General features: G+C 42.0%; 1 protein-coding gene across 4 annotated transcripts in view; it reads right to left on the reverse strand.

Moving 5' to 3' along the window:
• Window positions 1-3,675: 3,675 nt before the first annotated feature.
• Window positions 3,676-23,675, reverse strand: part of kiaa1549lb (KIAA1549-like b) — a 52,828-nt gene continuing 32,828 nt past the window's right edge. The window contains exons 12-23 of one of the 4 annotated variants that reach the window (XM_035419850.1): window positions 23,502-23,537; window positions 20,420-20,610; window positions 17,423-17,553; window positions 16,044-16,168; window positions 15,439-15,659; window positions 13,383-13,515; window positions 10,557-10,922; window positions 10,019-10,116; window positions 9,507-9,655; window positions 8,765-8,916; window positions 8,466-8,540; window positions 7,584-7,721 (exon numbers count right to left, since the gene is read on the reverse strand). In XM_035419850.1, the coding sequence (XP_035275741.1) occupies window positions 8,511-8,540; window positions 8,765-8,916; window positions 9,507-9,655; window positions 10,019-10,116; window positions 10,557-10,922; window positions 13,383-13,515; window positions 15,439-15,659; window positions 16,044-16,168; window positions 17,423-17,553; window positions 20,420-20,610; window positions 23,502-23,537 (1,632 nt within the window). In that variant the 3' untranslated portion in view covers window positions 7,584-7,721; window positions 8,466-8,510. Of the gene's footprint in view, window positions 7,722-8,465; window positions 8,917-9,506; window positions 9,656-10,018; window positions 10,117-10,556; window positions 10,923-13,382; window positions 13,516-15,438; window positions 15,660-16,043; window positions 16,169-17,422; window positions 17,554-20,419; window positions 20,611-23,501; window positions 23,538-23,675 lie in introns of all 4 variants that reach the window. The other 3 variants (XM_035419848.1, XM_035419849.1, XR_004765472.1) reach the window with 3 other exon arrangements.

A 23,675-nucleotide genomic window follows, 5' to 3' on the forward strand; every position in this document is an offset into this window, starting at 1 on the left:
GGATCCCATTACCAAAGCTGTATGTCAAATATCATGTTCTGCATCACAGAAAAATAAACAGGAGGGCATGTCCTACAGAGAAAAAAATCTGCCATTGTTCCTGTATTACTGTGCAGTTCACACCCGAGTCTGACTCACCTGAGATTCAATTAACAGCATGGACATTCCAGAGGCTTGTGGAAGCTGTCAAAGATTTACTTCTATGGTGATGACCATCATGAGGAAGTCCAGCACAAGCCTACTTCTGCATGTTGGATCTTTTGAAACAAGTTTTAAAGTTTAAAGCTTTGTTTACCTACACAGTATAAAAAATAAAAATAAAAAAATAAAAAAATTTTTAAAAAAAAAACAGCACCATTGTGCATATAATGTGTTCAAGGAGTGAATTCTCCTCAGGAGCAGACGAGGAACACAAATTTATCAAATTAACTTCCATTCTGTATATTACAAGCTACCCATTTGTAATACAACTCTTACTTGGAGCAGGAATGAGTTGGTTGCTGAAAAAAATGCCCAGTGTGTGTGAAGGAGTGGGGGTTTTGGGAGACCAGCCACGACTGCACAGGGGGTTCTTTAAGCTATTCAGAGGTAAAATAGCCACAAAGTCTCAAGAGACAAGGACAGCGGAAAAATAAGGGAAAGGAAAACAATACTCCTTAGGGAGAGCATCCCAAAGAAAAGCTCTACACAACCCATGTACTGGGTTAAAAAAAAAAAAAAAAACTAAAGCTTAAGGAGTATGAACTCTGAAAATAAAACTGCCGGAGCAGAAAACGGGGCAACTCAAAGAAAACAGACCTCAAACCAGGCTGAAAAAGTAACACCCTAAAGAAAGAATTCTGAGCTTAGATTGTGGTACTAACTTGTTGCCAACAATCTAATAAACTAAAGACTGTTGTGCTAATTTTATAGCCACAACAATCCAATGTTTACCGTTTACCGTTTACCGTTTACCGTTTACCGTTTACCGTTTACCGTTTACCGTTTACCGTTTACCGTTTACCGTTTACCGTTTACCGTTTACCGTTTACCGTTTACCGTTTACCTCGCTTGACAGAATACCGGCACTCGTGCAACATAAGTGACACTGAAGCAACGCTTATCGGCTTGCTCGGGGTTTAAATAGAACGCCAACAGGTGCAAATTGTAAAAAGAAATACGCACGTGTATAATTCAATCAACTCAATGGCCGTAATAATTGAAGAAGAGGCGCATAAAAAACCAATGGCCGTAATAACTGAAGAAAAGGCGCAGAAGGAAAAGAAATGGTGGCATCAGCCAAAACCATGACACAGTGATCTTGTAACTCCCCTGTAAACTGAAAGTGAAAGGTAATAGAAACTGAAAACCTGGAGTTCTTTATATACTTCTCTATATACAGATTCCTTTACCTTTTCTAAGGACATTTCAAAGGTGTAAAAAAAAAGTAAAGTGAATGTTAGCTAAGTGAATGTAATGTAATTACCTTATTTCAATTTATGCAGTGTTAGCCACAATTTAATAAACTGTCATTAGCTATTTATAGCTTGCTAGCTCTTGATGTCAAACAAGTAGTCAAGTATGTTCAGTTCAATTCACAGATTTTAGCCGCCAGCACCATATCCAACACTCAGCTGTAGCCATCTCATTCAAGGGACTCCATTCTTCTTTGTCACTTCTGATTTCCTCACACAATCAAGTTTTTGAGTTGGCTAATGTCTCACTCAAAATAGTCCTGAAATCAAGTAAAACTGTAATTAGCAGCACCAATTAAAAATAACATTTCTTACATAATTTCCCAACAAAGAAAGAAAGGAAATATTCATTATGTTTCTAAATATTTCTGTTAGAAAGATATGAAACTGAATTAGATCATTAGTCTGTAGCAAACAAGCCCAAGAGAAGCATTAAGTATTGGGAAGCATCAGCATTGCTGACACCATCACATTGTGCTGTATGTGTAAATATTTTTGTGATAATTTTAGATATGACCGGATTGGCGTAACTTGGAATTTTTATGTAACAACAGAAAGGTGAGAAATGAAAGGGAATAAATGAGTGGAGAAACCTAACAAATACGCTTCCATACAGGTGTACTGCATGATACAGTACAATTAAGCAATTGACATCCTATCATGCTCTGTGGCATGCATAAAAATGCTGAGCAGGCCCATTTGACCTTGATTTTAAATAAATATGGCAAAAGTATAAGATCTAAGTGACTTTGAAAGAGAGCCCATTATTGGGACATGGATGGCAGGAGCTTCAGTTACAAAGACTGCTCAACTGGCTAATGTTTCAGTAGGAACGGTGACCAAAGTGACGTCTGCATTTAGATCTATGGGAAAGACATCAGTAAATAGGGTCGGAAATTTGTGGTCAAAAGCACATATTGGATGACTATGATGCTTGAGCATTAGTGCGATATGTAAGAAAAAACAGAAAAGCAAATCCTCCTCAGGTGACTGAGAATGTCAATGCAGGACGTGTCAGCAAGAACAGTCCATCGACAACTACATAGAGAGTTGTAGAGTTGTTGTGCATAAACCCCTCACAAATGCACATTTGAGAGTTCAGTGGTGCAAAACCATAGGCACTGGTCTACAGAAATGAGAAAAAGAGTGATATGTTCAGATGAGTCATCCTTCACTATAGTCTCGTCAAGTGGGTGAATGCATGTGTCGCATATACCAAGAGAATGGTACAGGCCTGAATACTTGACCCTTACAGTGAGGGGGTCCGGTGGCTCTGTTATGCTGAGGGGGGCACTTTCCTGGCATGGTTTGGGTCCACTTCTCCCCTTAGAGGGAAGGCTCACTGCAAATCAGGACAAAGTTATTCTGAGTGATCACCTTTATTTTATGATGAACAATTTCTATCCTGATGGGAGTGTTTTTTTTCCAGGATGACAATGCCCCCATTCAAGTCTTTAATTGATTTTAAAAAAAAATATTGTTCAAGGAGAATGTCAATGCATTGCATATTTAAACCAAGTGTCATATTTCACAAATAAGTGGTATGTTGTAATATAAAGTGTTGTGTACTTAAGTATATGCTTAAAATGACAAATCAAGAATGTCAATATATTTGATCTTCACATATAGAAAAACACATTTGTGTTGCATAAGGGTTGACTTTTGATTCTTAACAGTAGAGCTGGTGAAGCTGGTTTTTCCATGACCCAATTTTAAATAGCCATGAAAGGACAGTTATTTCTGTTTAATAATTGGAAGTCCTTGAGTTAAAAAAAGCCAGTGACCTATGGCGGAATTTATTGTGCATCCAAACCCCTGCCACGTCTATGGTGCGTAAGCAATGGTTTTCACTTTAATTTTACTACCTGGATGCTGACACTATTAACTTGCAAAATCTTATTGAGGCTATTATGATGCAAGACTAAGCACTATGAATTAAGCCAGCCACTGTAAATACCACTGCAGTGCCAGTGGACATATTACCATATGCCACAATTTTTCTATTGTACCTGGAAAACCTAATGCGGCACAAACAGCCCTTCACAAATTTATCACCAGATTTATTGTCCGGAAAATAGCAACAGTTAAATGCATTATTCTCCATTTTTTAACGCATGAACTACACTTCCAAAATCATTGTCATTTAAAATTATGATAAATGTGCAACCCCGCTCATAGCCTATCGTCTAGGCAAGTAAATAAAAAAATACATAATACACAATACACTCATACCAACACTTTTATTAGGCTCCTTCTTATTGATTTCAGATTATGTATAATCTTGATTTTTTTTCCCGATGATTATTATTTTTGAAACAGTACAATGCGAATGCATTAATTTTTACAAATGAATTTGGTCGACGACTGTAAAACAAATAACATGTATCATCATCAAGCATCTGACATCATCAATGCAGGTTTCAATACATCAGCAAAAAAAAAAAAAACTAGAAACCAATATGAAGCATTAAAACACTCGATGAAAAGCTGTACAATTATACATAAATATATACAGTACACTGTCTGGGTTTGCATCCAGTGTTCATCTCCCAAAATGAGTGTGAGAAATATAATTTATTGCACTTTACAAAAAATATGAGCATGATTAAAAACAGATACATAAGAAGATGCACTAAACAAGGATATGCAGGCATCCGTTGGCTGGCTGACTGAAGTATAATACACTTGTGCAGTCTTTGTCTATTTAATTGAACTGTGACTCAGAAGAGATATTATTCTTTCATGTTGAGCTGGAGATTTTAGATGCACACTAAGATCAGCCCAAGCAAAACGTTTCTTCAATGGTCTTCAGTCCTTTTCCTAACTATTTACAAAAATAGTTTGTGAATCAAACACATACAAATATACATGTGGGAGAAAGAAACAGACCTGTGAAATGCAACTGGGGATTCAATATCTGGATTTTCAACCAAAAATTGTACTTTATACTGCCGATGGTATGTTTATAGTTAATCAGTAGGCCCATGTATTTGACACATTTGGATATTTAATCATTCAATGTAGTTGTCCTATATCCAGTAACACCATATACCGTGATAGGTCTCTATAAAATACCAATACTACCATTTCAATACTGCCCAAACTGTTAGTGTACCATTTTAAAGTGTATATATGAATAACTATTCCATTAGAATCCCTTTGTAAAGTACTGACACTACTTATGAAGATGACATTGTGATGCACACAGCACAAGCAATGTAGTGGGATAAAATTACTATTAATATGTTAAAAAAGAAAGAAAAAAGATCCTACTGGCTAGTGAATTGGGAGTAAAGAGGAAAATATAGCCCAAAGATTTCATTGCAAAAAAAAAAAAAAAAATTTTAAATGCAACTCCACTAAATGCATCTTCAGTGTGGCAGTATGTTGGCCTTAAACCACATTATAAAGGGAAACCTAAAGACTTAAAGGAGGTAATCTGCCGACTTTGGTGATGTCAGAAGAAGGTAACACTTCGAGCACTTTTTTGAATTGTCGTGCACACTTGCAAGTTTATCACCATCCTGCTTAGTTCAGTCAGTAGCTAAATAAACAATTTTAAAGCAAGCTCATGAGTTTCATGGATCCATTGATACCTAGCGAGCACACATGTCCCTCGTTGTGCAGGAATGTCCCTCAAGGATGCAGAGTCTACTCTACTGCATTTTAAATAGAATTATAAAATTACACAATATAAAACCGTGTAAATCTTTTTTTTTTTGCACAGTGAACATTCATATCCCCTTATCATTGCACAGGGCCACTGACAACCACCTTCTTGTTGCGATAGCGTGGGTTTCTATGGAAGCAGTACTACACTGCAGCTGCAATATGCAATTTGCCCCAATCGAGTGGTCAAATATGGTATTGCAGGTTGTTCACTAAAAAGTTGACATAGCACAAATGTGCTAATATGCTGATATTTTTATAATCTGGGTACTTTCCAACCCTAAAGCTATGCATTTCTCATTTCTGTATTAATTCTAAAAAAAATTGCATTTTTGAGTTTTTCATTTTGTCTGACAATTGCATAACATTCACATTGATATTTGAGGTCTGGCGCTTAGTACCAGGAACTGCCTGTGTCATTCAGATTCAAAGCCATACAAGAAACGATGACCAAAAGCCTCAATCCTAACTCTGGCCCCTCCTAGGTACTTCCTTGCTCTAGCCTTTCAATATTGTTATCAGTGCTTTGAAATTATAAAGTGCATTCAATGATTTTCCTTTATAAGTTGCAGAGGAGTAACATAAAAATATACTCATACATAGGACATTCACAATTCACTGTAATGAATCCACGTTTCTGAATATAGCTTCACTACGGAGCTCAATAACTTTACCAGCTCAGTGAGCTATGAGTGTTTTTGACAGCCAACCCCCTTACATACAAAAGGCCCTTATGTCAAATATCCAAGGGTAGCATGCAGCGAGAGCATTCTTCTTTGTTAAATACATGCCAATTACTTACTAATACATATGCAACAGACAATTATGCTCCATAACAAAATGGACTTGAAAATATTATAATTCCGTTGTATATGATTGAAAGAATAGGCCTTTGTTCAGCTTTCATTTATATAACCACAATGATAGCAATTATAGATGGGTGTAATTTCTAGAAACATGAATTATCTCATGTTAAGGAACCATTCCTCAATTCTCAAAAAAGAATGTATGCAAATTAATATATTATGGTGCATATCATATATCTCCAATTTTGGTAAATGGTCAGTTTGAACCAACTGTTGGGATTCGGTCCGCTGGAGAGGCGGATTTGTCTCGTTTGTGCCGACTGGTGGAGAGAGCACACGCACCTGGGCTGCATTAGTTAATCAGCCCAGGTGCTTAAAGGTGTGCTGCTCTCCACAGTCTGGGGCCGTTTAATTCGTTTAATTACTGTTTTGTTTCTTTTAACATGACAGGGAAAAGGCTTGCTACAGAGCTGGGAACTGAAATAGTTGTCGCTCTGTTTTAGTTTTTTTGTCTTTGTTATTTTAGTTTGTTGTTTGTTGTTTGGTTTTTGCCTGGAACCCATAAGGGGGAAGGGTGAAGATGGCGTTCATTTTATATCTGTTTGTGTGGGTGCGCTATCTCTCTCTCTCCATGCGGCAACCAACGGTGTTCCCCGGCACTGCCGCATCTCCCTCACAGGGGTGTCACACTGGCGTGTGACACCAACTTTTGGGAATTTGAGTTTAGACAGTGAAACTGTGACAGCTAGGAATGGCAGTATAAAAGTATACAGTATATATCCATGGTGTGCAATTGCTTTCATTTTCATTCAGGGAGACTGCAGAAACAATGTAGCTCTATTCACGGCCAATGTGGAGGTCTTTTCTATGTGTGTCTATGGCATGACATGGGACTCCTCACTGGATGCATTTATCCCAAACATACAATCACATCATTACTTCCATGTTTTTTGTACTTCATTGTACATCATGCAAATCATACTTTCCATTGTAATGTTGACCTTCTCATAACTACTGATGCAAAATGAGGACGATTCACCTGTCGTCTCAAAAGAAATAAACACTTTCATATGATCACAATGCTCACAGTAGAAAGCCCAGTAGCTTTAATATCCATTGTAAATGATGTTTTGGCCAACAGGCTCACCGCGTGCATTAATTCAATGCTGTACCGATACCAGAGTTTCTGTATAGTGTGTAGTCCCCGTTTAGGACCTCTACATTCCACATATAACAATGCGTTTTACATTTAGCCTTTCGATGAGAAATATACAATGAACTAGAAGAAATCATCCAAAAAAAGCAGCCAAAACAAAAATTGAAAGACAAACTGAGACAGATGTAAAAAACCAAGAAGGATTTGCCCACCCTGCCCGGCAGTGGGCAAACCAGGAATCAGGTCTCCAGGGTCACGGTACATACACACCCACACACACATACACACACACGAAAGTCGCCCGGCCACCGAGTCCCGGGGGTGGGGGGTATGGGGGGAGGGGGGGTGCTAGACCTGGAAATCAAATATGTTGGTCTGCTTCTTGGCCAGCTTGGCCACCTCCTCGCGGATGGCCTTGACCAGGGCGGTGGTGGAGATGTTGCTGAGGGAGGTGTCGGGGGTCTCCAGCGTCTCCGTCAGGCTCTGCTGGGAGGCGGCGGTCGAGGGCGTGGTGGGGGGCTGCTCCGGGCCGCTGCGCGTGGACGAGGCCTGGCTGTACTGCCGCGGCAACCCCAGGGGGCTGCCCCGCGGGTACTGGGGGTGAGGGAAGGCCTCGGCATACCCCGGCAGGGGCACCTGCAACAGCCGTCGGGTGCAGACATCACTACCCAGCCACGCCGCATCTCGCCAACACAACACAACACACAAATGCACCTGCTGTTTCATTCCACTTTATCATTACGATCATCAGTGTAACATTTTGTAGGGTAAATGTTTGATTTCTTGTGCCATTAAGTCATATATAAGTTAATGATTTTAAATACTTTAATGAAAGGGAAAAGTAGTTCAAACCATAGCTATGCTCACAATAAAATAAAAATAAGAAAGCTTGGTCACTATTTATAACAAGTGTAAATTCATAAGGTCTTGTTAAAACATTGATTGTACCTTTATGAGTATGGTATTATGACTTTACAAGGCATTCATAAACAACTGCGATGCTTTCGGGTGGCTGACATAGTGATATAGCAGATGAAAACATACTGTATGCATGAAGACATGATATATCACAATATGCCAGCCATCGAGCACAACATTGGTTTATAATAGCTTTATAAAGTGATGAGGTTATGTTCACGATAGGTATTACATATGGTTTATGAACTTACACTTCAAATAAAGTGTGACCAAAAATTAGTGTTTCACTATCTGAAGTGAGTTTAAAATGAACTGTCAATTCAAACAGAAGGTTTGAACTTTTGCCATGGGTTTGTTTTTGATCTGGGTATGAAATGTGTGTGATTTTTCTGACAGGTAACAATAAACAAGACTCCAAAAAAAAGATGGTATTATGTTCATTTAGGAAATGTGCTCAACTACCCTGGTATTTTGCTGCATCCACTCAACGTCACCGATAAATTCAGTTCAGCAAATGGTTTCTAAATGACACTGGTTCTGCAAAAAGACACTGCATGAAGGCATTTGGTTGAAACAAGCAGACAAACAGGGAAAAAACATTCCGTACATACAAGGAGGCAAGTGCAGAGGGCAGGTCAATTTGGCATTACAGGCATATTGGGAGGAGGAGTGGGGCGGGGGAGGATAATGGCACTCTTCTGATTTGAAGAAGAATCAGTGTATAAAAAGTGTACAGCGTGCGAAATGGAGGGCGGGCTTACGGAGTCGGCCCACTGGTGCGGAAGGTCCTCCGGCTCCGGGGGGTACGACATCCAGGAGGGGCTCCGGTAGGACGAGGGGGGCGTGGGGACAAAGTAGCCCGAGTAGCCGGCCCGGCTAGCTGGTATGGCATACACTGCTGTTATTGGGTTTCCTACGGCGACAGACACTGTGATCAGCCTTCCTGGGAACTGCCCTCGGGGGCATCTGGTCACCCATACAAGGCAGCTCTCGTATCACAAACTGTATCATCTCATTGCTTCAAGAACTTCTGTACACCCAAGAGGCCCATTTACACCTTAAGTTATTCCATGAGGGAGCTATAGATACACTGTGGAAAGAGTATCCTGCCATCTTGCTATATAGTTAACTTACCTCTAGTATTATGTGAGAACAACCCAGGGGGTGAAATAAACAGATGTCTCACAATGGTAAAATGGAATCGGTGAGGTCTAAAAAAATCTAGTCTTACAAGCAGTAGACAAAACCACTTTGTCTACTGAATGCACTCAGGCTGTTGTAATTGGTTACAGACCGTGTTAGATGCAGCAGTGGAAAAATTCTCAGCCAGGATATGTATGACACCAACTCATATAAATCACTTCATTACTAAAACCAATAAAAAAATGCATTTTGCCCATTGTCAACTTTACCTACACATAAATACTGAGAAGTCAGGGGAGTATTCTTATTAAACCCATGAAACACAAACATGTTAGCAACACTGTTGTGCTTAGCACTCACCTGAGTAGTTTACCATGGACTGATCAGTTGTGACAGGAGGAAGGGGTGGTCTGGTGCTTGGCACATAGGGGGCACTGTTGCGCTGGTTGTGTGTCTCAGGGATGGAGGACTCTGAGGTCCTGGCCTTGGGGCCCATGTCAGAAGAGGAGCTGGGGAGGGAAAAAAGAATATTACAGCTCCCAGTATTGTCATATGCACCACCCGCCACTAGATGGCGCATGCATCTCACATAAGAACAGGGCTTAGCTCTGCAAAATGGCATGGCACCCCAAAAATCATCATTGCTATTCAGGTCAGTTTTGTTATAACTGACTCAGGATTCAGTATTACAAAACAGTTGTGTATGAAATCATGCTAGACCTGCAAGATCTTCATTTGTGGGGAATAGCGTGGGTTGCATCCACAAATATATCCATGCACTTAAAGCTGTGGACGATCCCTCTGTCACACAGCTTCTTTGTGAATTGGAATGAAGAGATACTGCCATGTGCAGTATTCAGATGTGTCCTTACCGCCCCAGCTGTGCTCCAGAAGCAGGGCCTGTTCTTGGGGGTATTGGGGGTGGGGAGGTCCCCACAGCCATGTCTGGAAGTTGAGTGAACCGGAAGGCCTTGGGGGACAAAAACCGAGAACAGAGCTTGTTACATCCTGACAAAAGTCAGGCCAGAGCACAGCAAGAATTTCACACATACAAATTGTGTGGCTGAAGAACTACAATAGGGAAAAGGAGAAACACATCAAATAACATCTATAAGTCTTATGTGATTTGATATGTCATAATATCATCATTTTTGTGTTACATTCAGAAACTTGCAAGGCATTGTATTCATGTATGTTTTAGCACTTAAGTTCCATGACTCCCTAAGCCAATCATTTATCTGAAATATTACAAGATTAAATGAGAAGTGTCTGAAGCATGCAAAAGTAGCGTTCCATACAGGATCTGAACCCACACCCAGTTGTGGTTGGATCCCCTTCCATCTTCTCCCTTTCCCACTGTGCAAAGTTCACCATGAAGGGGGTTATAACCCAGCGTTTAAAGGAACTCACAGGTTTGGGCAGGCTGCACTGGTACACTTCTGGTCCGTAGGCTGGCACCCACTGCAGCCCTCCTTGGGGCCTGTTCATGGTCCCGGGGGCACTGGTCACCATGTCCGAGTAGGGGAGGGCCTGTCCTGGACTGTAGGGGCCATGGAGGTGGTGGTAGTGGGCGTGGCCATGAGTGGAGCGCCCTGCGGAGGCCAAGCTGAAGGCCTCCTCCAGGAGGAGGTGCATCTGCTGCCGCACCTCGTCGATGGAGGGCTGCGAGCTCAGAGTGGATGTCTCCGAGTGACCTTTGGCCTGTCGCCCGCTAGCATACCCCTTGGAGCCCATCAGCCGATCCACGTTGGTCTCCTCGATCAGCTCCGGCTCCGTCTAACACACACACACACACACAATTAAGTTTCGCTGTATTGCAAATGCAGGTATTTTTCCCCCATTAACAAACTGAAGACGTTGCACATTCTCGCTGTTTACAGATTGCACTGCCCATTACAACCACTGAACAACCATTAATGACAATCACTTAAATTGTCATTCAGGAAGGTCACATTCTCAAACAGACATGAAGAGTAATCAGATTCCCCTTGCAGGTCTAACAGCTCACGTGAAATTCAGCTAATCCCTAATTATTTCTATAGATTACCCTGTTTTACTATTAGGCACAATTATTGGTGAACAGGGAGTAAAGCACATAGCAAGAACATCCTCGATTAACAATCTAAGGATGACTAGTGCAAATAATGCCAGGATCTAACACCAAGGCACTTTTTTTTCTGACCTACACCAAAATGGCTATCGGATCCTTGACCCTCCTCACTGTTAAAAATCACATGCTCTCCAAGAACCTCTTTGAACCCATTTTTTCTCCTTGCACCCAAGACAGCCAGGGTGCCCCACAAAGCTTGGTGCTCTGCCTCTGGAACTTTCTCATTCAGTCTCCCTTCTGGGTGAGATCAGCCTCAGCCATGGCCTCAACTTCCGCACATCCCCTTACAGCAACAAAATACACGATCATCGATATTCCATCCAATTTGCCCCGGCTTTGACAAAGTAGAAGTTGAGCATGCAGCCAGTAGAGCCACCTTAACCCATCATAACACTTCCACTCAGGGTATTAATGGCTTTACCTTAAGGGTTCATCTTAAAGAACACATTATCCCTTAAACACCGTGCAAGCATCACCATCAGTGTCAATGCTTTTCACTTTAGGAACATTATATGCCCAAGGCACTTTCTCACTCCCACGGATGCAGAATGCTTATTCTGTTCTTTCATAATATCCAGGATCCATTATATATTGTTGTCAGGGCTCTGCTGTCTCCATGACAAACTAATCTTAAAATTGCAGCGTGCTCAGAATCCTACCGCTAGGGTTCTCATCTACACCAAAACCTGGCAGCACATCACTTTCACCCAACACGTTGTTCAGGCTCCCTGTAATGGCATGCATCCACTTTAACCTCAAGCCCTAAATGGCTCTATACTGTGCTTCGTGTGCCTTCCTCCTCTTGTCATTTATATTTCCCCTTGTCATTTATGATGGTGGTACCCCAGCTGCCTCTGTTCCTGTGTTATTCATGTTCACAAATGATCTGCATTTTTCCACTTTTACATCTACCTACTTTGTATTCTGTACTTTGTTTGCTTTGTACTACTATTATTAATATTAATGGTTTCTACAGGCATGTTTATGGCCAGCCCATGGGGCCTCTACCCTGTAATATGGTCACCCACCCACATGTTATTATCTCCTGCTGGTCGCTAAACTGAGAAGATAAAAAAGGATAAACCTGATTGATCACACCATTGTGTGAACCAGGGAGGGGCCTTACCAAAGCCCTTTAATGGACTTGAAAAAAGCACCTTGATTTTATTCATGAAGGAAGGCTGCGTGTAGAGTTGTAATGCTAGAAAATGGTGTTATACTGCATGTTGATAAAGAAGAGACAATTATTTAGAAGAATTAATTGAATAAAACATTGTGTCAAAGTGTTGGAGCTTTGTGTGTCTAAGCTGTTCTTCATACTCAGGTACCCTCCTTCTTCCCTCTCTCCCTCTCTCCTCCTTTCTTCCTCTCTAATGCAATGATAAATAGGCGGCAGCCACTTGCGCCCTACTTCCTGTGTGTGAAATGGAGGTACTGGGGACCCAACACAGCATGCCCCATAAATCAGTTCTCCCGCAACACGGACAGGGGAAAATGAGGATCCGTGCTGATCTGGGCCCCCAAGCTATACAGTACGCCCACACCATCGACAACAGCTAAAGCCCTTCCATGTGAACAACACGCTCCTCTCATTTTTACCACTGCAGCTGATTGTTATTGCAACTGTATGGCAGCAGTGTTTACCCAAGAGGTAGTCACCGGGGACTAGCCAGAGCGCTAATATCTAGGGGGCCACAGTTGAGAGCCGTGAGTTCTCAGCGAAGGTCATTTTTATTTTTAAATCTCTACCAACTGATTTTTTTGCCCTCACACGAAAGCGAAGTGCTAATTTTGTATTCAAGCAGCGGAACCGCGGATGTCTCCAAAGCCCAGGCTTCACAGACTGAGGGAAAGTGAGAGACACTTTCAAATGTATAATGTATCGAATCCTAAATCGCCTTATGAATATAGTACTGAATTATTTAATGACTCCACCACCTTAGTACATCTCTCTGCTTGATGTACTTCAAGTAATTACCCCGGTGCTAAGCTTTAAGAAACGATGGATGCATGGATCTTCAATAGCCTTTGGTCAGTTTCGCCCCTTTAAGTCTACAGATCCTCCCTCTAGTATTCCGCGTGTGGTTTGTAGACCGGTGTCTGGGTGTTATGAAACCGAGCCTCACGTCGTAGCCGCTGTTGCGGATCCCCCTCCTGGGCCTCTCCCTCATGACGAGCAGGTCCATTTCGGTCCCGCCCGGGCTGGGGCTGTTCAAGGACTGGCGGCTCCGGCAGGCCGGGTTACTCATCGGGGGGTGTCTGCAATCAGGTCATCGCCACATTCACAATCGTGATCGTCATCAATGTCACCAGCGCCCTGATCACAATCGCGATGATAATCGCCCACTTCATCATCATCATCGTTATTAAAAACATCATAACAATCAAAATCTTCGTCATCAGCGTGATACTCATCGTCATTTCACCGGCATCAGCTGCAGCAGCAGCATAATCATAAATCATTGTCGTCATCATCATCATCATCGATGCATTGTCGGACCAGATCAGATGTGTTATCAGACCTGAGCTTTGCATATTTAACTTATCCAGGACTTATTCAGTTAGGAACAGCTTCGCTCATGGCATGCACAACCACGGCCCTTCCACTGAGCTGATATTTTATAATTAAATAGCAAATATCTATTTATAGCCCATATATACACTGTAGAGCCATGTGGAACAGTGCTGAAGGCAGCCAATCACACAAGGTCACCCTAGATTCAAGTGTCTATTGAACGCCAAGCGTGAGGTAATGTAATATTGATATGGCAGTTTAAAAAAACATTTTTTTTCACAATGGAGGACCAGGAGATTGGAAGCTGTAATGAATGCGTGCATGCGCCACCGACACCACCCCCACATGTCAGCTGAGTGCATTTTGTTTGTGTCAGTCTTACAAGCACCTCTACGCTTTCCTACATGTCTTTGTGGTTCAGTGCTTGCATGGCTCAGTAAGCCAGAAGACTAATGGAAGAGGAACTGTAAACATACTGTTTAAACTTCTAAAGGGGTCAAGAATCGGTTCCCCATTTTGTGGACATGCACAGCAGTGTAATTCTGTGTTCCTATCAGACCAAGCTATGAGTGGGAAAAGGACAATGATGTGATCACCTTGGCTGTTGTCATGTTTAGTAATAAAGCATGTAATTTACGATCCATATTTTACGACCACTCTGACTCTCTCTAGCAAGGATGGACAAGCATGAAGCCTATGCAGAAGTAGCTAAAATGATGTTATGCAGCTTGGAACAGAACCAGCCCAAGGACATGTCCATTTGCTCCAAGTCCAAATGAATTTTATTTTCGCTCCCCATGCTTTGACTGAAATCAGTCTAGTCCTTTTATTGTTCTAGGGGACACATTCGGCGCTGGACTATTTGCGGAGTAGCCAAAATTGGCTCCACCACAAAAAGGAATTAAGGTGATTAAAACAACGCAATATGTCTCACTTGGAGAAAATAGATTAAACAAGATAGATTAAAAAAGAAGAGACACCAAACCTAATCTAATGGAAACAGAACAATTGAATCACATGGGGAATGGAACCGTCACAAAATCCAAAAATAGAAAGTCAATAGAATCGTTTCTGCTGTTCCTTGAAACACTGCTGAAAAAAAAGTTTGCTATAGCAATTTACAGAGGATAAACAAATTGGATTATTCCATTTTTTTAGCTCACACTCATCTTCGGGTTGCTGCTACGTATTACCTATTTATATAGCTGGTAACTGGAGGGCACTTCAGTAATGTGCCTCATTGAGTATTGCACTTGGAAGCCTTGGGTTATAAGATTAGCCTTCAATGACTGTGTCACGCTGCCACCCTAGTTATGAAAACATGGTTGTAGGTTCATACTGTATGCGTGCTACGTGTGAAATGTAGGGTTATAAGAATTCTCACTATTTCTTAGTTTTTCCCTATGAATCTGTCCATAACAAAATTGACCCGATAAGTGTGGGCACCAATCTGCAGCTCCAATTTATAATTGTTTTTCTAATGATCAATTCCAAAAAAACTTTAAAAAAAATGTGTACTCAATGTACTAAATGGTGTGAAATGTTAAGTTTTGACATCTAGGCAAACTACCCATTGTCAACTGTGGTGTTACTGAAATTGTGCGCTTAGATACACAGTGACATTTCCTTGACGTTTCCCTGACGTTTCCCCAAGGTTTTCCCATTACCTCCTCCTGGACTTGACGTAGGTGGAGGCCCTCTCCTCGTCGGGGTCCGGGGCCTTGCTCAGCTCCATGTGGGCCTTGTCATGGCCGTGTCTCTGCCGGTGCGTGTAGGACTTGTTGCTGGTGTCGATGGCCGGGAAGTCGTAGCCCTTCCGCTTGGCCTTGAGCCGCAGCTTGTTCCTGTAGTGCTCGATGTCCGACTTCTGCTTCAGGGCCATGTTTACCTGCAGTGGCCAAACCCTGTGCGTGAGCATGTGGAGTTTGCGTGTGTGTCCGCATGCCGTGTGTATACATACAGGGTGTGTGTCAGACCTGGGTTAAATACGTATTTGTTTTGGATTCAAATACTTTTCTACGCTTTACTAATCTTGTCTGGTGTATTGGAACCAATGAAATACTCTCAAATACTCACAAAAAGTGCAAACCCCACCTTCTGGTCATATTGGCAGGCTCAATTACACCAGGCAAGATCAACAGAGCACAGAAAAGTATTTGAATCCAAAACAAATACATATTTGACCCAGGTCTGGTGTGTGTACATGCGTGTTTGTATGTTCCTGCAATATGTGTAAATGAGTCACTCATGTTACCCAGTTACTCAGGCTCACCTCTCCGTTGTGGATGGCGGAGTCCTGGCTTCGGTCAGAGGAGGCGGGGTGAGAGTAGGGCAGGGCCGTCATGGGCTTAATGGAGATGAGCTGCAGGGAGCCCGACGAGGAGTCGTAGGGATCTGCTAAAGAGCAGGCAGATAGAACAGCCAAATAGAACCCTGCTCCCTCATACTTCACCAAGAGCCATAATAACACACAATCACTTGCAGCTGTGGCAGTCAGGATCCTGACCAGGGACAGTACCCATTACAACTACAAGCAGTACATCAGGAGATGTTATATTGCCTACTGTATATCTACTGCTATAACTCACTTCCTCATATCAAAAACATTACATTACATTATGTTTAGAAGACGGTCTTATCCAGAGCAACTTAGCATGCAAATGAGTAATAAGTATATCCAAACGATCTACACCAACAACATTCACAAATCAGCGAATATGAGCAACATCACTAAAGTACTAAATGTAAGGTAACTTATGCCAACCTAACACCAGTCACAGATATAAATGATATAGACTATACTATAAATCACGTACAAAATAAAAAAAACACATAAATCAAATATAGAGCCATACAGCTAAAATCTATGAAACCATAAAGCGTGCTATACCAGTCCAGAGCTAATTGCATAAGAAAAGAGTGCCTGAGGAGAGGGAATGGGAAGATGCAATTACAGTATACGGTACAAAAACCATGAATCATTTCATCTCAATGGAGTTGAAATAATATATCTTTTTAAAGGACAAAGAATGACTGATTTAGTGTGACATTGTACTGTAATGACCAGACCAGTTCATTTGTAACAAGAGCAAAATAAGAAAGATTTAATTACTTTTGGAAAACTCAGGGAAAGTTTCCTCGGGCCTAGTTCATGGTCCAGCGCCCAGAAAAGCATGTGGTGTTAAAATGGACATGTACAGCGCATGTTTTACAAGTGTTTGTGTATGTGTGTGTATACGCATGCGGGAGTGTGTGTATAAATGAATAAAGCACAGTTCAGGGTAAAACAGGTGGTGTGGCAGTACCCTACAGTGTAAAGCCAGGCTTGACCTTTCTCTCGGAGTGTGAAAAGACCCAGGGGGCGGGGGGCGGGGGGCGGGGGGCAGACTCCTCTGTCTGCGACTGCCTCGCACGCAGAGCCACAACAGGCCACGCTGACACACCGTATCATGTCAGCAGAGCCTTGCTCATGAATATTCATACCTCCCCTTTTCTGCTGAGTGGACTCCTTAGCGCCTATATAAAGCTCAGTCATCATGCGGCGCACCCTAGGGCCTACAAGGGGCCTACAAGGGGCCACAACCTCTCCCCCTCAACCCGAACATGTAGGTCCGGGGACCCCACGAGACAGGCGGTCATCCCGGCTCTTACCACTTCTGGTGCGCGCCTCCTCCTTGGCCATTTTCTGCTGTGCCGGGACTTTCTGTACCGTCGAGCCCCTGCCCGAGTGCAGCTTCCCTGATTCGTTGCTGACGAGGGAACCGTCCTCGCTAGGCAACCTGCTGCAAGTAACCATAGCAACAAGGAGCAGCAGTGAGTTCTCTGTGCGTTGGCCGGTTCTTCCATCCCTCTGTCCTCCGGCGCCTGCCTGCGCTGACTGGCAACCAATCAATCAATCAATCGTGTGTTGAACAGTTATGACACTTATGTAATGGAACATTACGATACATAAATTACCCTGGAAATACCACAGGGCATGTGGAGGGGAAGGAGGCAGAGGATATGTTTTATGCATTACCACTAAGGAGCAGAACAAGAATGGGAGTTAACTATGAATACAGTTCCTTGTGAAACACATAGAACAGCCCAATATTCCCTTCAGAATCTTCAAGCTAATTGGCCAATTATCTCTTGTGTAATAATACACAAGAGACTGTGTAATAATAAGTATACATAATGTTATTGTCATTTTAATACAATCATGGGTTTGTATCCTACCCCTAACACATCCGGTGGAAAAACAAATAAAAATGGAAACTTAAAAGACTGTAACTAACCCTGAAGCAGTTTTTAAGATTGAACTGAAATAGAAATATAAAAAGAAAGATTCAACAAAAGGTTACGAATGTCGCTGGCCATGCAGTGTACAAGCTATATGGCTTCCGTCCAAATTTTTGCCTGTAGCAACTGAAATACGAGGCATAGTTATCGATCCATATTGCACAGTGGAAAACTGACACCTCTGAAACTACACCGAGCACCCGCACTGTCACCAAGCTGTGCTGTAGATTCCCATTTGCTCCATCATTCCTGAGAAAGTCATAAGTGGCCGCATTGCTTCAAAGCCATGAGGCTGGGTCCACCCATGAGCCCTCCCCTCCTGGGCTCCACATGAAACCTCCCCTGGCAGAGACCCCACACACACACACACAGGCAGCCGCCTCCGGGTGATTACCGCCCAATTTCACTCCTTCGTAATCCTCGCCTCCCTCCCACGGCTTCCAAAACTATCAGCGTAGGCCTCAAAGGCATGACCGCAAAAACGACTTCAAAGCTTTGCTGTTGTATCCCCCGGAGATAATAACATGATCGGGAGGCTACAGGGGGGGTGGGAAACAATGGCCCATGGAAGGGGTGATCTCAAGAGCGCGCCGGTATTTGCTTGGAACTGTTGCATGTGCCGCACATTACACGGCTAAAAACCATAACCGCGATAGTGACGGCCAAAACTCGGCCAATTTATACAACGAGTCCCGTTACTGGCCAGCGTTTGATTGCGTGGTGCCACAAGCCGAGGTGGCATCCTCTTCTGTGGCAGGCAATTAAAATGGGAGAACTGAGCGGAATGCAAATTCATTTCCCAATTGTTTCATTTGCATGTTTATAGGTTTGGTCTCAAAGGAGAGGATGGGCAAGCCCGTGGAATACTGAGACTGGATGTATCTGTGCGGTAATGAATAACTGTTACACTTGAGTTGCTGCTATATATGTGCCAGATCCACAATAATAATGAGCACAGTCATATGTAATTCTAAAATACACCATGTTCTCTATGCAAAACTCCCTAGGCTAGACACGATATTAAAGGACTATTTAACACATACATCAAGACAAATGCATTCTCATATCTCCACATCTATTCATAATATTATCATAAGATTTTTTTTCTTTTCACTGCCCCAGAAAAAAATGTTAACCATATCCTACCAGCCCCACTCTCCAACAACTAGAGGTGCATGGACCTTATCTAGAACAAATAAATGCATTGCTTAGTTTGCTGTGTAGACATCAGAACATTGAACACAGATTTGAGGGTTTTGTCTGACACTCCAGCAATCTATTTTCCAGTGCACCTCACAGTCAGAATGCATTATATAATATGAAAAAACTCAAAGAGCCCCTGAAGAACTGAAGTGTTCAAACAAGTATTTTTGCGGTGGTTCTGTGCTCTGTTGGCTGCATCTACATGTTAGTGCCGCGCAGTCAAAATAAAAAAAAGCATCACCCAGCTAAAAAGTCATTACAGGATACCGGAAGTTCCCAAGGCGAGATCCTAGGTGCGATGGAAATTACAGCAGATAAGCTGAGTAACAGCTGTAAGCTGTTTACAGCCTGTGGCATACTTGCTATATCTTCTTACACCCGTAAGTAATTAACACACTAGTGTCAGTTAAGTTGCTAGCATTTCAGTTCATTAACTTTCTGCTGCAGAATACATCATATTTATTTCACAAAAAATGTGACACACTTTATGAGTGCACACACACACACACACACACACACACACACAAACAAACACAAATGTGCACATGCACATGGAAACTTCAACTTTACTAAATTATTATTACAATTATTTAATAAAACCCCACTTTAAAAATTGTATTAACAAGAGAAGCTATAACTTGGTATTAATATAAATATTGCATTTTGGACAAAGAAACGTATCCCAAAGGGATGAAAATAAACAACTAAATCTTTCATTAAGATGTGCTAGGAGTCAGGACACCAATCATCCATGATTCATGACCTTGCTCTTAAAAAAGTTTCTAAATTTCACCACTGCTGTCTTACAGGCTGTCCTCCAATGCACCAAAAATGGACTCACCCTCGCACCCTACCCTTAAGCAATACAGTATGCTATCTTCTCAGATTACTGAGTAAATGTGTGTGTAAACCCTACCTTTGTAAACCCGACCATAATTCCAGGATGCATAGCAGGTCACCGTATAATGGATTACTATCTATTCTTGATATCTTTTAATGCTTAAGTAAAAGTTGACACTGATTAGGGGTTCACTGAAATATCTGATTAGGGGTTCACTGAAATATCGGTCTCGCATCGCAGCTACAGGACATTCATCACAGTCCATTCATGAGAATGCGCCACGGCATGCTTTACTTTGCGTCCAGTCCACTCAGTGCTCTTACCTTTTGCGAATTTCACCGGACAGAGTCTTTTTGGAGCCGCTCCCATCCAGGTGCATCCCCCTCTCTTGTGACAGAGGGGCGTCCCGTATGGGAAGGGGCAGGACCATCGTCTCCTGCGTAACAGGTAGGGCCTCCTCATCGCCGCCCTGCTGGCCAAGGTGTTGCTTGGCATAGTCAAAGCCTTGCACCGGCTGTGGGGGGATAACAATCATTTCAGACAACTATTCATAACTATTCATAAATATATTCTATAGATATATTTGTGCGCAGCATATATATATATATATATAAATATATATCAAAAAAAGCACTGCTGCTGAGAGTGGACCAAGAGAAGGTTCTCCAAATGAAGGGCCTTCTTGCGCCATTGCAGTTGTGCTGCCTAAGCTTCCGAATTGAGGCTTTCTCTTTATTACACTCGGGTAATGAAATACAGAAAACAGGGTGGACACGAGCGATATTTCACCGCTGGGGAATTTTTAATGGAGCTAATTAAATGTCACTTTCTTAACCTTCGAGAGAGATATGAGGCGTATCACGGCAGTTTGTCTGCAGGCGTAAAAAATGATATTAAAAACTGTAGTTTTCCAGTGCTGTGCACCAGGGTTTTTCAGTTACCTGTCTTTTTGTTGAGCATGAATATATTTTGAAGACAAAAGGAAAAGGGAGTTAAAAAAACAGCCTAAATGAAACATGAGCAAGGTGCCATAAACTATCAGTCACATATGTTGTTCATTTGCTGCCAGAGTCGGGGGGGGGGGGGCGTTGATCAATATATGGATTTCTCAACCTCCTCTCCACATCATTCAAAAATGTGTTGTATTCCAAACAGGGGGGCTTGAAGCACATGCGAATAAAAAATGGCTGCTTCTGTAGAAAAACATTCAAAAATCACCGTAGGTTTACCTTGAATCAGGCTGCGGTTTTACTGCCAGTTGTTATTCTCTGAGTGTTTTTAATGCGCCAGACAGTATTGTTTTCAAACAGTCATCACTGTGATGTCTTTACAGAGCAGAGAGGCAAAAAGTCCTCATTTCCCAGCAACAGGTAGTTTAGTATTCTGCTGGGCAGTGGATGATTCTATATAAGGGATGTGAGCAGAATACAAATGAAGCCTGTGTCCCTGGTCAGAGAGTGAGTCGTTGGAGGCCAAATGGGACAGCTAACCCTGACTCAGAAGAAGTAAATACCCTAGTACTGCCACGCAAGTCGATTATAATGTGCTTTCAGTGTGTTGTATGCGTTTGCTAGGGTTTATCTCACTCTAAACATACATATCGTTTGATATTGGATAGGCAGAGTGAGAGAGTGATGGGCAAGTTCACGGACAAGTGGAGACGAGTACATATACAGATACGTAATTCAGGCTATGGCATTAATATTGATCTGCCTTTGACTGATAATTGAATGCAGTGGACCAGCAGTTAATGCAATTCACTTTCGCTGATGGCCTCTGGGCTGCTTGTTATTGATACACAGCGTGTTCAGGACAACAACCCATTACCCAGCATGCATCTGGATCACAGGGATGCTCTCTGAAAAAAAAAACATCCTCTTTTACACATACCATTCAGGAAAAGGAGCAAAAACTGAATGTATTGGATGCATCATTATTCACCTACTGGTGAGAATTCAATTCTACACCCTGCGGTTTTTTAATGGTGCTGGATAAACAGTGTTTTCCAGTGACAGTTTGGGCAGAGTAATGACCCATATACATTGCAGTCTTTTCAACAACTGGACAAATGTAATCTGTCACAAGTTCCTGTCCCAAGAACTCTACCGTTTCTTTGCAAAGTAGCACCACACATCCACTCACGCCGATTTGGCTTTACAAATTTGTGAATGCCACATTTAATTAACTTCCAAATTTCACAAACCTATTTCAGCAAATAGACTATCATTATCTAGATTCCAGCAACGTAAACCAAACCAATCAACAGAAATACAGTCAGTACTCATATGCTTATGAACAGATACTGACAGACACTGATTCATTTAAATGCAGCCTACTGCTGTGGCACGCAGAGAGAAGAGACATGCTGCAAACTTAGATTTGGGTCCGCCTACCCACGGCGCACTAGGAAAACTAGGTCAATTCAGAACAGGGAGACGAAGGGTAAAGCAATACAGCCTACATTCTTCATCAAGCACATCAAATTCAAAACTGCTTGGGCTGAAGTACAGCATCATTACATTTTACCGAACGGTCACGTCTATAGGCAACTCAAGTACCTTACATATTCGTACAAATGCTTATAATTCCCTATTAGCTCCAACCTATTTTTTTTTTTTGTCTTCCTAACCTATTTTTTCATACCGACAAAAATTGCTGATCCAGTTTGTATGATGTACATATGGATGTGAAATTAAAACAACATACATAAACAAGTGATGTTCAATGTCATGTAAAAAATCTGCCTTTTTTTACAATTATATGCAGTGTACTTGTGTTGGAAATTTTACGAATCTGATTCATCGTTTAATTGGCCTTTGTGTGTCATAATGAGTATAAAATTATCTTTTACTATACATTTGCATTTCATATTACTATTTAAAACATTCAGTTGAATAAATGATTTTTCCATTTTTATACAGTTATCATAAAATAAAATTGATCTCGGGGAGCACAAGCCATAAATATTCTCTAATATTTCTGCTATGGCCAACCTGTTTTTCACAGCCTTTTTAAATTTCAAATTAAGACATTAAACCGTAATTTGATGATGCACACTTAGGCACTTTCCTTACATAACATTCCATTGATCCTCGCTAGAATAATCAGGCAGTACACCGAAAGATGAGATGTGGAATCCTATTGATCCACAGCCAGGCAGCAGCCCTGTTAGATAATTACTGTATTCCACAGGTTGTATATACTGCAAATCCGAACGGCCACCCTGTCTTTTCATGTCAGAAAGGAGTAGAGTGAGTCCAGGCCATCAATTTGTGTCCTTTCTCAGCACTCATTGATCTTTTCCATTGGAGGCACGGCCATCGATTTTCCTCGAGTCGACCGAGAAAGCACATAAAACCGAAGGCAAAAGCACACTCACTCATTCTGAAATAATTCAAGCAGTACCTGGTGGTAATAGCTGGCCTCCCTCCGATACGATGTCTAAACGAGAAAAAAGTTATATCGCGTTAAAACAGTGAATCAAACATTTTCTCCAATATGCCACGTGACGACCATGCCGCACAACCGAGCATCACGACCATCGGGCACAGGCACAAGCTCAGAGCAAACGACGAGGTA

Source organism: Anguilla anguilla, chromosome 5 (assembly GCF_013347855.1).
Source record: "Anguilla anguilla isolate fAngAng1 chromosome 5, fAngAng1.pri, whole genome shotgun sequence".
Taxonomy (NCBI): domain Eukaryota; kingdom Metazoa; phylum Chordata; class Actinopteri; order Anguilliformes; family Anguillidae; genus Anguilla; species Anguilla anguilla.